At 43.9% G+C, this 11,811-nt stretch overlaps 1 protein-coding gene across 2 annotated transcripts; it reads left to right on the top strand.

Annotated features, from left to right (window-relative positions):
• Window positions 1–2,669: 2,669 nt before the first annotated feature.
• On the top strand, window positions 2,670–11,787 carry NDUFA5 (NADH:ubiquinone oxidoreductase subunit A5). Of its 2 annotated transcripts, XM_073328238.2 has the most exons (5): window positions 2,693–2,816; window positions 3,686–3,730; window positions 5,805–5,921; window positions 6,676–6,741; window positions 11,407–11,787. In XM_073328238.2, the coding sequence occupies exons 1-5, from the start codon at window positions 2,796–2,798 to the stop codon at window positions 11,506–11,508; spliced, it is 351 nt and encodes a 116-aa protein (XP_073184339.1). In that variant the 5' UTR covers window positions 2,693–2,795; the 3' UTR covers window positions 11,509–11,787. The 2 variants fall into 2 exon arrangements, with proteins under 2 accessions (XP_073184340.1, XP_073184339.1); XM_073328239.2 differs by lacking the exon at window positions 6,676–6,741 and having other exon boundaries at window positions 2,670–2,816.
• Window positions 11,788–11,811: the final 24 nt, after the last annotated feature.

The raw sequence follows: 11,811 nt of genomic DNA, 5'->3' as shown, positions 1-11,811 counted from the left end.
CTTAGAACAAGCTGATAGTAAGGGGAAAAAAATTCTCATTTGAGAACACAGACATGTTCTTATTGTTGCTGACCCCTGAATCCACTAATTCCCTTCTTGTCACATAACCATAACCCCATGACCAGCACTAGTACATATGCATAATACAAGGATAATGCAGACTTTTTTCTCTTTTAAATTGAAAAACTACATCCGGTTTTGCAGTTTATGTACACACCTGGGGTCTGAGTCTGATTTCACAATGGTTTAAATCAGCAGTAATTTCATTAAAGTTAATTTAATTTCATTGGATTTAATACCAGTATAAGTGAAATCAGAATCTCAGCCAGAGTCCTGCATTGGCAAATATGGATAAATTGAGATAGTTTGTAAGAATTTACATCTTGGGGTCAATTCACAACAGAAAGGCTATGCTCAGGCCTCCTTATGATGGTGTTAATTTATTGTGCATTGAGAATGTATAAGATAGTCAACACAGATAACTCATTATTGAGACAACAGATAAATTATAATCTAGAGGCTTTTTAAAGTACTGGTAGATGATTATTGCAAGTACTTTACTCACTTGCTAGACTTTATGTATTTACAGTCCTGTAATGTAAAAATCAATTTGTTCCGTTAATGCTGGATGACTATTGTGCAAAATGAGTCAGAAAGTCAGGAATGTGGCCGAACATATGAATTTCCACCTTACCTACAGTAGCATTATAGAGAAGTTCATAGAAGCAGCTAAAACATGAGACATTCCCAGTGTTTCCATGTTGAAGTTTCTTAAACAGCTCCCATGTAGAAGCTAGGCCAGCTTTCATGTAGTTGGGCAGCACTGCAAAATTATATTCAGATATACTATGAAAAATAGAGTGACGCATAATGAATGGATAAAGTGAGTAGTGAGTTAGTTAAGTGAGGAAGCAAAGTTAGCTGTTTTTCTCCGTCTGTCCTTAGTAAACAAATTTATAGTGGCATAGCTCAGTCCTGCACAAAAATACCCATATAGGATCGTTTTCAGATCTAGGGAGGCTGTTTTGGGCCCAGTATCAAGATATCTAATCCAGAAATAACTGATTTGAACTTGTTACCAACACTATTTACATCAAAATAATTGAAGCAGGGATCCCTGCAGTGTCATTCTGGACCCCAAATCTTAAACAATTCTTTTCCATGTTCTCAGCAGTGCATTTTGATGTATTCCAAATGTATGTAAATAATGCTTTGATTCATTAGCTAATATGATAACTATCAAACTGTAGGTATCACTAAGTGCTTCCAAAAAACATATAAAACACTTTTCAGAGACATAAAATGTTATTAATGTCCCATCTTGCACAGAGAATGCACCTGCCATAAACACACAACCCTATCACCCTCAAGGCCTTATCCAAGTAAAAGAAAACCACCCATTGGTTGCAAAGGCTTTTGGATCAGGTCCTAAGAGCTTGGCTCGGATCTCACAGAAGTCAGTGGAAAAACCCTCTTTGACTTTATTGGGACCAAGAACTGGCCCGACATATTCAGTCATCACAACAGAGAGAGCTTGGAATAGGGTGATCAGACAGCAAATGTGAAAAATTGGGACGGGAGGGGGGGTTAATAGGAGCCTACATAAGAAAAAGACCCCAAAATCAGGACTGTCCCTATAAAATTGGGACATATGGTTACCCTAGCTTGGAAGGCAGTTCTGGTGTTCACCAAAAATTATGTATTGCATTCGAGGGGGTTCCATAATTTTCCATGTTTGTTTCAGTGTTACAAAGGGTGAGTCTTGAAAATCACCCAAAGTGTGTTATATAAATTATGGACAGCCCCAGACTCCAGTGGCACACGTCAAGGAGCATCCCAAGGGAAGAGCCCTCCTTTGAGCGTCCGCCGCTGACAGCCCTGGAAACACAGTACTAGAAGCACTTCCGTAGGGCCCCAGTGACTGGTGGCAGGGACACAGCGGAGCGGCCGCTTACAGAACCACATCATCGCTTGTCTCTCGCTGGCACGGGGATTGTCAGTGTCACCGGCAGGCCGCTGGCGATGGGGCAAGTGGAGACCCCCTGCCCTGCAGGTTTCAGAGTAGCAGCCGTGTTAGTCTGTATTTGCGAAAAGAAAAGGAGTACTTGCGGCACCTTAGAGACTAACCAATTTATTTGAGCATAAGCTTTCGTGAGCTACAGCTCACTTCACCCCATGCATTCAGTGTGTTCACGGGGCTGTGGGCGTGTCCGTGGTGCTGGGGGCTGAGATCCCCATCACGCGGCGTGTCCAGGGGGCCGCGATTCCCCTGTCACACGGCGCGTCCAGGGCTGACACAAGCCGGCTCGCTCCAGAGCCCCCCCAGCAGGCCCCATTCTCGCTTCGTGACACCGAAATAGCGTCATTTCGCGTGCGGCCGGACAGCCCTCCTGCCGCTGTGACTCCCCCTCCATCCGCCAGAGGGCGCCAGACACAGGCGCAGCGCTGTACAGGCCACTCATGGCCTCGGCCGCTGAGCGCAGGTAGCGCAAGTTCATTTTGTTACTGACTCTTTGCGCCGAGAGCATGCGCATTCCCCATGCTCTCAGATCCTCCATTCGCAGGCCCGCCTCACTCAGAAACGGCGCATGCGATTACCGTGCCGCATACGCACGCGCACTCAGACGCAGAACTCCCACAGCCTCGGTCTCAGGCCCGGCCTTTTTGGCGCATGCGGCTTTCAGCTTCCACCGGCTTGTCCTCTAACCAACAGCCCAAAGACATCACGAGGCGCATGCGCGTTTTTGGTCCGTCCCGGGCGGTTGGCGTGAGGGGTGTACTGCTTGGCCGCAGCCATGGCCGGGGCGCTGAAGAAGGTGAGGGCCCGGGTCGTGGGCTTCTCCTGCACCGCCACGCCCGGGTCCCTGACGATTCCCTTCCCGTAGGGCTGGGCGCATGGCCGGTCCCCCGGGGCTGCTGCGGGGCGGCTTCTCCCCGCCCAAGCCTAGGGGCTGCGCCCATCTCCCGCGCGGCGGTGCCTGCCTGGGCAAGGTGGTGCCTGGGCTGATGGTGGTGGGCCTGGTGAAACTCTCCCCCCTCCGCTTCCGATCGGAGCCAAGGATCCTCGGGACGCGCCGAGCAGCCAGCGCTGGCAAGGGCCCTTCGCAGGGACAGTCCCCGACGCTGACAGCTCCGCGGGTGCTGGCTGCTCGTTTTGCTTTGGGAGCAAAACAGAGAAACAGCCAGTCTGAGAGCCGGGGAAGAAAGCGTTAATTCTACACACTGCTTAACGTGAGCTGCCCCCCCGCCCCCCTTCTCCGCGTGTTTGTACACAGTGCACCCGTCGCCGTGCTAGCCCGGGATCATTATGTTGCTAGGGGCGTGGATTTTGGGTGACATAGTTATACTGAACTAATCCCTTATGTAGACAGCGCTATGTTGGCAGGAGAGCGTCTCCCATCGACATCGCTACCACCTCTTGGGGTGGTGGATTAAGTATGCGGATGGGAGAAGTGCAGCTGCTGTGCTGTAAGTGAAGACAAGCCCTCAGCAAAGGGAGATGGAGCATCTTGGCCTGCAGCTCCCAGGATATGCATGGGTTTTTGTTTTTTTTTAATCCTTAACTCCACATTTTGTAATTCCCATGATGTGCTTCCGTTCAGCTGAAGTTATGAGTCAATAGTGTGTATTACAAAAAGACTTGAAATAAATGCATTCACTTACTAAATGTGTTCTGTTTGTGCAGACCACTGGGCTCGTGGGACTAGCTGTAGCTGAGACGCCTCACGAGGTATGTTTCAAGTATATCTAGTTGAAATGGACTGAAAATCAGAGTATTCACTTGTTTTGCTTGACTTATGTGTATATTTTAAGTATCTTATGATCCTACAGCGAGAACAGTTATTTGAAATCCAAAATTTGACCAGCTCCAAAACTTTGTTTGATGGAGAATATTGGCTATGGTCTGGAAAGGTTTTCTTTTACAAATAAAAAAGGCAGATCTTTTGCAGATGTTTTTTGTTCTATAAATATAAAAATTTAACTTGGTAGTTGCTTCTTGGAAACAATTAATTTCCAAAATCACCTTACGGTAAGGCCTTTTTCTGAGGAAACATGAAGTAGTAATATTTTTCTTTGTAGAGCCCTAAAATGGTGAAAAGAACTGTGTAACTTACCAGATGGAGTGCAACTATTTAGGTTTGGGGGATTGTAAATGTAATTATTATTCCACATACATAGATTTTCCCAGATCAAATAATAGATTCTGCAGCTCGATACTAATCTTACTGTAATATTTAATACCTGATCTACGGGGCAGGAGCGGTGTCTAGATTGTAAACTCTTTCGAGCAGGGACCCACATTTTGTTAGGTTTGTATAGTGCCCAGTGCAGTGGGGCCTTGGCTCAAGACTGTAGCTCGTAGGCATTACTGTAATACAAAGAATACATCTCTTGATAATTCTCACTGGCACTCCTAAGGAAGTAGCTTGCTAGTTCATCTAGGACAAAGGCCCCCACTGTGAGGGATAGGCCCCCCTGGGGCGGTGCTGAGGCCCACGCCATCTCCCATGAAGGGGGTGGGGAGAGAGCAACACTCAACTCTGCTTCTGGCCCCCAGCTGCCAGCTCTGCTCCTGGCCCTGCCCGGGACCCCCAGCCTGCCCCCGTGCCCTTGGCCTCCCCCAGCTGTGGCCTCAGCCTTGGCCCCCTTACCCGTCTGCGTTTCTCTTCCCCCCCCCCCCCCCCCCGAAGCAGCAGCTCCGCTCCTGGCTGCGGGCGGGGGACAGGCAGGGATAAGAGGGGGCACAAGGTAAAAGTTTGGGGGCCACTGACTTATGACATTTTTCCACTACCGAATTTGAAAGAACTCTTTGATTGTTTAATATCACAGCAATCCCATATCTTTCTCTGAAACATTGAAATTTTCAGACTACACAATAATCCCACTAGGGAGAGATCATGCCAGTGCCGCTGCTTGTGTTGCTTGGAGTATAAAACTAACAGGAGTATAAAACTAACTCTTACAGATAAAGAGCCATATCTACAGGGCTGTCTGACAACTTCTAGGAGCGTAAATTTATTTCAGATTTTAATTTATAACAATTTGAGTCATAAACTCATCAGGGCTTCAATTAACCCCTTGGTCTTAACACACTGTTTTCCTTCTCTTTTCCTGCTGTTGTCTGTATAATCCTGCTTCTGCTCCTTGCCCTTACCTCCAGTTTCCCACTCCTATTCCTTCCACTCAGAAATTACCCTGTTGGTTCCACTATCCACCTTCTACTACAGCCCAATCTCATCTGTTTCCCAACTGCTGCGAATTTTTTCCTAACCCGTGAAGTTTCTTAAAAACATGCTGAGAGTGTTTATCCAAATCCACAGACTTTTCTACTGATGAATGTAAATGAAATCATTCTACTCTTGGCAGGGGTAACAGGTGCCCTTTTTAGTGTACTCTGGGGGGAGGGGGGAAGTGGCTATATCTTTTGGCTTTGATGATTTGCCTTTTTTTTTTTCTTTAAGGCTTTGTGCCGATTAACATCTCTGAGATAGATTAAAGGCCAAATCTTGAGAACAAATTAAAACATTCACAGCACAGTTCATGAAGAAAGTCAAGAAGATTAGCAAGGTAGTTTTATACTCTACAGTTGAGTCCAAACTGGAACCCCGAATTGAAATGCATCCTGGCCCAAACCCAGGTCAGAATCCTGCACTCAAACCCAGCTACTTTATTGGTATAGCCAGTGTGAATTTGAATGCTGCAGTTCTCTATATTTTACTTTGTGGGCTTGTAAATTATTTAAATATTTCTGTTAACAGTCATTTACTATTTACACACTTGCACCTTTCTTCCAATCATTTCAGCACCTGAGGATACTGTATACAAAAATTCTCGCTGCTCTGCAGGACATCCCCAAAGATGCAGCATATAGGAAATACACTGAACAGATTGTAAATGAGCGGTTTAACATGGTAAAAACAGTAAGTATAGCACTACTTGTAAATATTTTATATGCAAAGTTTGTACAGCAAAGACTATAGTATTCTCAAAATCTCAGTTTATCTTCAAAGAACATATAGAAGTTATCTGTTTCAGGGAGATGATCACGGTCACATACTGTTTCTGATTACATAAACTACTACTTTTTTGTGTATTTAACTAGAAAATAGCAATGGTGTCTTATCACTGATTTCTGCTAAAAATAGAAATAGAAAGTAGTTATCTGAAGATTTGCAGAATAGCAGACTTCCAGGTATTTTATTTTATTTACACTCACTCACTCTTTTACCAAATGCACTATTTTAGCTCTTGCTGTTCAACATTTTTGGAACAACCACTTTTCCATTGGGTAGGGTCAAATAGCTCGTTCTAGTGTTGCAGTCTTGCTTTTGTTTGACTACAGTGACTTGTTGAAAGGATGAGTATCTTATTTCTCCAGAAAGCTATGATCCCACTTTCCGTCGACAATCTGCGGTACAACAGAATGCTATTTTTGCTTCTCTGTACATCTGAATTGCAGTAAAATAACTTTTGGGGGGTATTTGACTTTCTTTATATTGTCAATGAGACATTGCTTATAGCAGGAAATCATGTATTCCTGTAGTGTAAAATAGGTCACCTTGAAGCTAACTCATCTGAGTGGTTACATTTAGGAAGAATTGGATACTGTATGATCTATTTTAAGTTATGTCTTTAAGTTCTGCACTTGATATTTTAAATTACCTGAATTCACAGGAACCTAATGTGGAAAAACTAGAAGACAAAATGAAAAGTGGTCAGATAGAAGAAGTGATAATACAGGTAAAGTTGCATATTGTTTAAAAATGCCTTTGCTGAAAGGCAACAACTAGATATGAGTGCTTTCTTTGCTCTTCTGTGAAAAGAGAAATGACAAGCATTAACAGTATATTAAATATATAATAGCAGCATGCCTTTTCTAAACAGACATTATTTTCATCACAGAAGGAAGTGAATGTGCTTTGCCTGATCCATATGTGCATGGAAGTAGAAAGTACTTTTAGCTATTTAAGATTCAGTCCATGTACTGTATTAGCTCTTGTAACTGTGAGGATGGTCTCTACAAGAAGACTACATATGACTAACCACTGAAGGAAGCCACCAAAGAAAGTAATAGATTCTCCATCTTTTGATGTTTTCAGATCAAGGCTGGATGCCTTTCTGGGAAATAATCTTTAGCCAGACACAAACTATTGAGCACAGTTTGGGGATAACTGGGTGAATTAATAGGCTGTGTTATGCAGGAGGTCAGACTAGATCAGGGATCGGCAGCCTTTGGTACGTGGCCCGTCAAGGAAAGCCGCTGGCAGGCTTGGGCGGTTTGTTTACCTGCAGCATCTGCAGGTTCTGCCGATCGCAGGTCCCACTGGCTGCGGCTTGCCGCTCCAGGCCAATGAGGGCTACGGGAAGCGGCATGGGTCGAGGTATGTGCTGGCCACCACTTCCCGCAGCCCCCATTGGCCTGGAGCAATGAACCACGGCCAGTGGGAGCTGCGATCGGCCGAACCTGCAGACACTGCAGGTAAACAAACCATCCTGGTCTGCCAGCAGCTTTCCCTGATGGGCTGCGTGCCAAAGGTTGCCAATCCCTGCACTAGATGATTTAGTGGTCCTTCTAGCCTTAAACTCTCTGAATAAAAATGACACTTTCTACCAGCCTTTGGTTCAAGCAAGGTCAAGAAAACTAAAAGAAGGAACTTTTTTTTCTTCAAGATATGGCAAAATCAGATCCTAATATTTAACATCAGATATTAAGTACTGAATAGTAAAGATGACTGATTTTTACCCTAAGGCAGAAATGATGCAACTAAAAGGAAAAACTAGTAAACTTCCCTGATCCCACATTAACATACTGTTCCTCCATGAACTCTTTCAGTTACTTTCTCTAATAACGATCCTTTGCACGGCAACTTATTTGACAAACCTTACATTAGTGAAGGTCAGAGTCCTTTATCTTATGGGAAGTATGCGCTAATGGTTGAATTTTGCTCTCAGATTTGCAGACGGAACTCCTAATGATTGGAGTTGTGTACTTAGGACTAAATATTGCTTTCAAGTGTGGGAAATCCTACTATAGAATAGCAGTTTCTGAGATCAAAATTGCTGACAGCTTGTGTTATATGGGAACTGAAAAGTACATTGATTTCAATCATAAATGTGACTAGAAACTATATATTTTTAAAAAATTAACTCGTTGCGGGGTTGTGCTGAATGTCTAAACAGTGAATGAGAAGACTGTTTAGCAACAGTGTACTGTAAAACTCTCCTCACCTTCTGGTCCTCTGAAGCTGCAGATAACCAGTTCTTGCTTAATGACATTATGGCATATGTTGTTCGGGAGGTTTTCAGTCAAGAAAGTTGTGAGGTTTTTGAACTGTGGAACACAGTTAAACAAATTACTTTTTGTCCCAAAGTGTTATCCTCTTGATGGCATATATTTTTTAATAGTGGGCAATACAGTAATAAAAAATAAGTGCTTAATTAACCACCCTCAACCCCAATTATTCAGTTAGGTTGGCTCTGTTCTCCAGCAGATTCTATGGTGGTTGTGACATTATCAGCATAATATATGCCAGGAGTAGTTTCCAACCTTAGTGAGTTGAAGTTGCTCAACTGTGGAGGGCCTACCTACTTTTTCTATTCTCACATGTCTTTTTGTCTAGTCTTACTTCAGTCCTCTTTATATTTTTGAGGATTTCCATCCCCCTGTACTAACTTTCTCTGCCACTTCCCTTCAGTCTGTTTCCTACATCTTTCTTCCTTTATTCTTGTGGATTTTTTTTCCCCTCCCCTCTTCTCCTCCCCTCTTCATATTTCTTCTGTCTACTCCTGGGGAAATTCTGCACCTAAAAATTCTGCACACAAATTCTACATATTTTGTCAAAATAACACTATATAATCAGGACAGTTTCAAGTATTTTGGTAATTTATTTCAAAATACCTGTCAGCAACTGTTTGTAAGAATACAGACACCCAAAAAATTCCTCCAGGAGTACAGAGTTAAAGAAGATCCTGTTTGTTTCTCTGCCCCCCCCCTCCAATCCCTTAGAGCCCAGCAGGGGGCCGGAGACGCCCCCCATCCCCCAGAGCCCAGCCATGGTTCTCCCCCCAGCCCAGACACTCGTGTCCCCTCCTTCCCCAGAGCCTTTCTGTGGGGTGCCCCCGCAACCCAGAAACCCCCACCCCCTAGAGCCCAGCTGCAGAGCACATCCCACCCAGACACTCGTACACATCCCCCAGAGCCCCGCTATGGGCCCCCACCAGTCCAGACACCCGCACACCCTAATCCCCAGAGCCTGGGAAGCCAGAGGGAGAAACAGCCTGATGCTGGGTCCTGGGCTAGTGTGTCACCCCCTTCTTTCAGGGCATGCTGGGAACTGCAGCTGCCAGGAACTGTCCAGCTCCTCCTTCCTTCCTCCCCACCCCGGCAGTATCTTCTACTTGCAACAGTTCTGCAGCCCATTTCTGTGGCGGAGAAAAGGGAAATTCAACACTCTCAATGTACAAATTCTGCATGCACAGTGGCACAGAATTCCCCCAGGAGTATCTGTCCTACCCACATATGAACCCTAAGAGGGATCCATGCTTGGCTTAGAGGAACAATATTAGTGCTCAAGTACTCCTGTGGGCCAAAGAGGAGAAGTGTAGTGCTTGAGCAACTTTTCCTGCTTATGTTCTCTGACTGCATGATCATGATGGAGGAGGGAGGGAAGACAGGAAGGTGGGTGGTTTAAAAAGAGGTGTTGGTCATTCTTTGCTCTTCAGTTAGGAAGCACTTTTGCAGTGGGGTTGGGAGTATGGAATCTTTGCTGACTCCTTCTCTTTTGGGTGCCAGTCAGACAGGAAAGGTGACGGAGCAGCCCTTGGAGCCTGGAGTTTCTCTGTGAATTGTTTCCCCCCACAGATGTGGGTTGAGTTGCTCTGGTGATTACATGGAGCTAAGACCATTTCTGCCCTTGGAATGGTCTTGAACTCCTTTTAGGCGACCTGACCCACAGTTTGGGAAACAATTTGCTGCAGTGTCACTTGGAGTGGGTGTTGAGTAGTCTGATCTTGGGTTGCCAGGGTAAAGGTATGTTTGTAATGAATTATCTTATTCATGCTATTTGGGGTTATATAATATAATTCTACAATTTGTTTTAATTTAGTTGTAAATTGGCCTTAATTCAACAGCTGATTAATCTCCTTTTACAAATGGACTGTAAATTCTTCAAGACAGAGGAATCTTTTTGTTATGTTTGTATAGCACCTACCTTGGAGCCCCCTAGGAATTACTGCAATACAAATAAGCATTTATGTTTTCTGCTTGCCTTTAAGAGCAGTTGGGTTGCTGCTATTCTGTTTTTATTCAGTTTTTTTCTCACTCGTGTTCAACTAATCAAATTATTAATCTGCAAACATCTAGATATTTAAAGTAGAGGTTCTGTCCCAAATAGAGAACTCTTGTTATGTCATGAGCAGTATATTCGTACAATAGCTATAGTTAGGGCCCTACAAAATTCACCATGAAAAACGCATCACAAACCATGAAATCTGGTCTTTCCCCGTGAAATCTGGTCTTTGTGTGCTTTTTCCTTCTACTACACAGATTGACGAGGAGACCAGCATTTCTCAAATTGGGGTCCTGACCCAAAAAGAGGTTGGGGGGGGGGGGGGGTTCGCAAGATTATTTTGGGAGAGTTGCGGTATTGCCACCCTTACTTCTATACTGCCTTCAGAGCTGGGCAGCCAGAGGGCAGTGGCTCTTGGCTGGGCACCCAGCTCTGAAGACAGTGCCCCGCCAGTAACAGTGCAGTAGTAAGGGTGGCAATACTGTCCTTACTTCTGCACTGCTAGTGGCAGCAGCTCTGCCTTCAGAGCTGGGTGCCCGGCCAGCAGGCGCTGCTCTCTGGCCACCCAGCCCTGAAGGCAGTGCCGCCACCAGCAGCAGTGCAGTAGTAAGGGTAGCAGTACTGCAACCCCTCTACAATAACCTGGAGACTCCCCCCACAATTCTTTTTTTTGGTCAGGACCCCTAGAATTGCAACACGGTGAAATCTGAGATTTAAATATTTAAAATAATGAAATTTACAATTTTTAAAATCCTATGATTGAAATTGACCATGAATTTGGTATGGCCTTAGGTATAGGGTAGGTAGAAATGCAAATTTCTGCATTTTCTTAATTTACCTGCAGTGCCATTCTACTTACTCCTGTAAATTTGAACTCTATCATAATTACAGTGAGCTTCATTGACTGTTCAGATATGAGAATAGAATTTATGGCTTTGCTTTGTGATCCATTGGCCCAATGGCTGAATTGCTTGCAAAGCATTCTAGATGGAACTTTGTTATTCGAACAGCTTGTAAATTCATAAAATATGTTCTCCAATTATAGATTAATCAGACTTAGATCAATATCTCAGAATATAATTAAAATTAAGAATCTCTTGTATATTTTTATCGACAGGCTGAAAGTGAGCTCTCTCTGGCAAGAAAAATGGTACAGTGGAAACCATGGGAGCCTTTAGTTGAAGAACCTCCTACTGACCAATGGCGATGGCCAATATAATAGTCAGCGTTATGTCTGTAACTATTTGAGAATCGAAAAAAACACTTAATTAAATATTATATCATGTTACTGAAAATTGTTTGTCTTTAACTTAAAGAAAATAGCTTTTTTTATATGATTTGTTTTGCCTCAATATCTATTTACATTTAGCAGGATGTAAAGGTCCTGTCTGACTTTCTTACAAAAATGCTTTACTAAAACTTTGTTAAGCTATTGGGCAATATGATTATTTTCTTTCCTAGTTTGCTGATTAAAAATATATTTAAGTAGAAACAGAAACTTTCTTCTGTGTAATTACCCTTC

This window comes from Lepidochelys kempii, chromosome 1 (assembly GCF_965140285.1).
Source record: "Lepidochelys kempii isolate rLepKem1 chromosome 1, rLepKem1.hap1, whole genome shotgun sequence".
NCBI classification, from domain to species: domain Eukaryota; kingdom Metazoa; phylum Chordata; order Testudines; family Cheloniidae; genus Lepidochelys; species Lepidochelys kempii.
The sequence above is the reverse complement of the archived record's forward strand: the minus strand, read 5'-3'. Positions and strand labels throughout refer to the sequence as shown.

Excerpts from the sequence above, each read along its gene's own strand:
- NDUFA5 (XM_073328238.2), top strand. The coding sequence starts at position 2,796 with ATGGCCGGGGCGCTGAAGAAG. Across the intron at positions 2,817-3,685 it reads TGGCCGGGGCGCTGAAGAAG|ACCACTGGGCTCGTGGGACT; the intron begins GTGAGGGCCCGG and ends CTGTTTGTGCAG. Across the intron at positions 3,731-5,804 it reads TAGCTGAGACGCCTCACGAG|CACCTGAGGATACTGTATAC; the intron begins GTATGTTTCAAG and ends CAATCATTTCAG.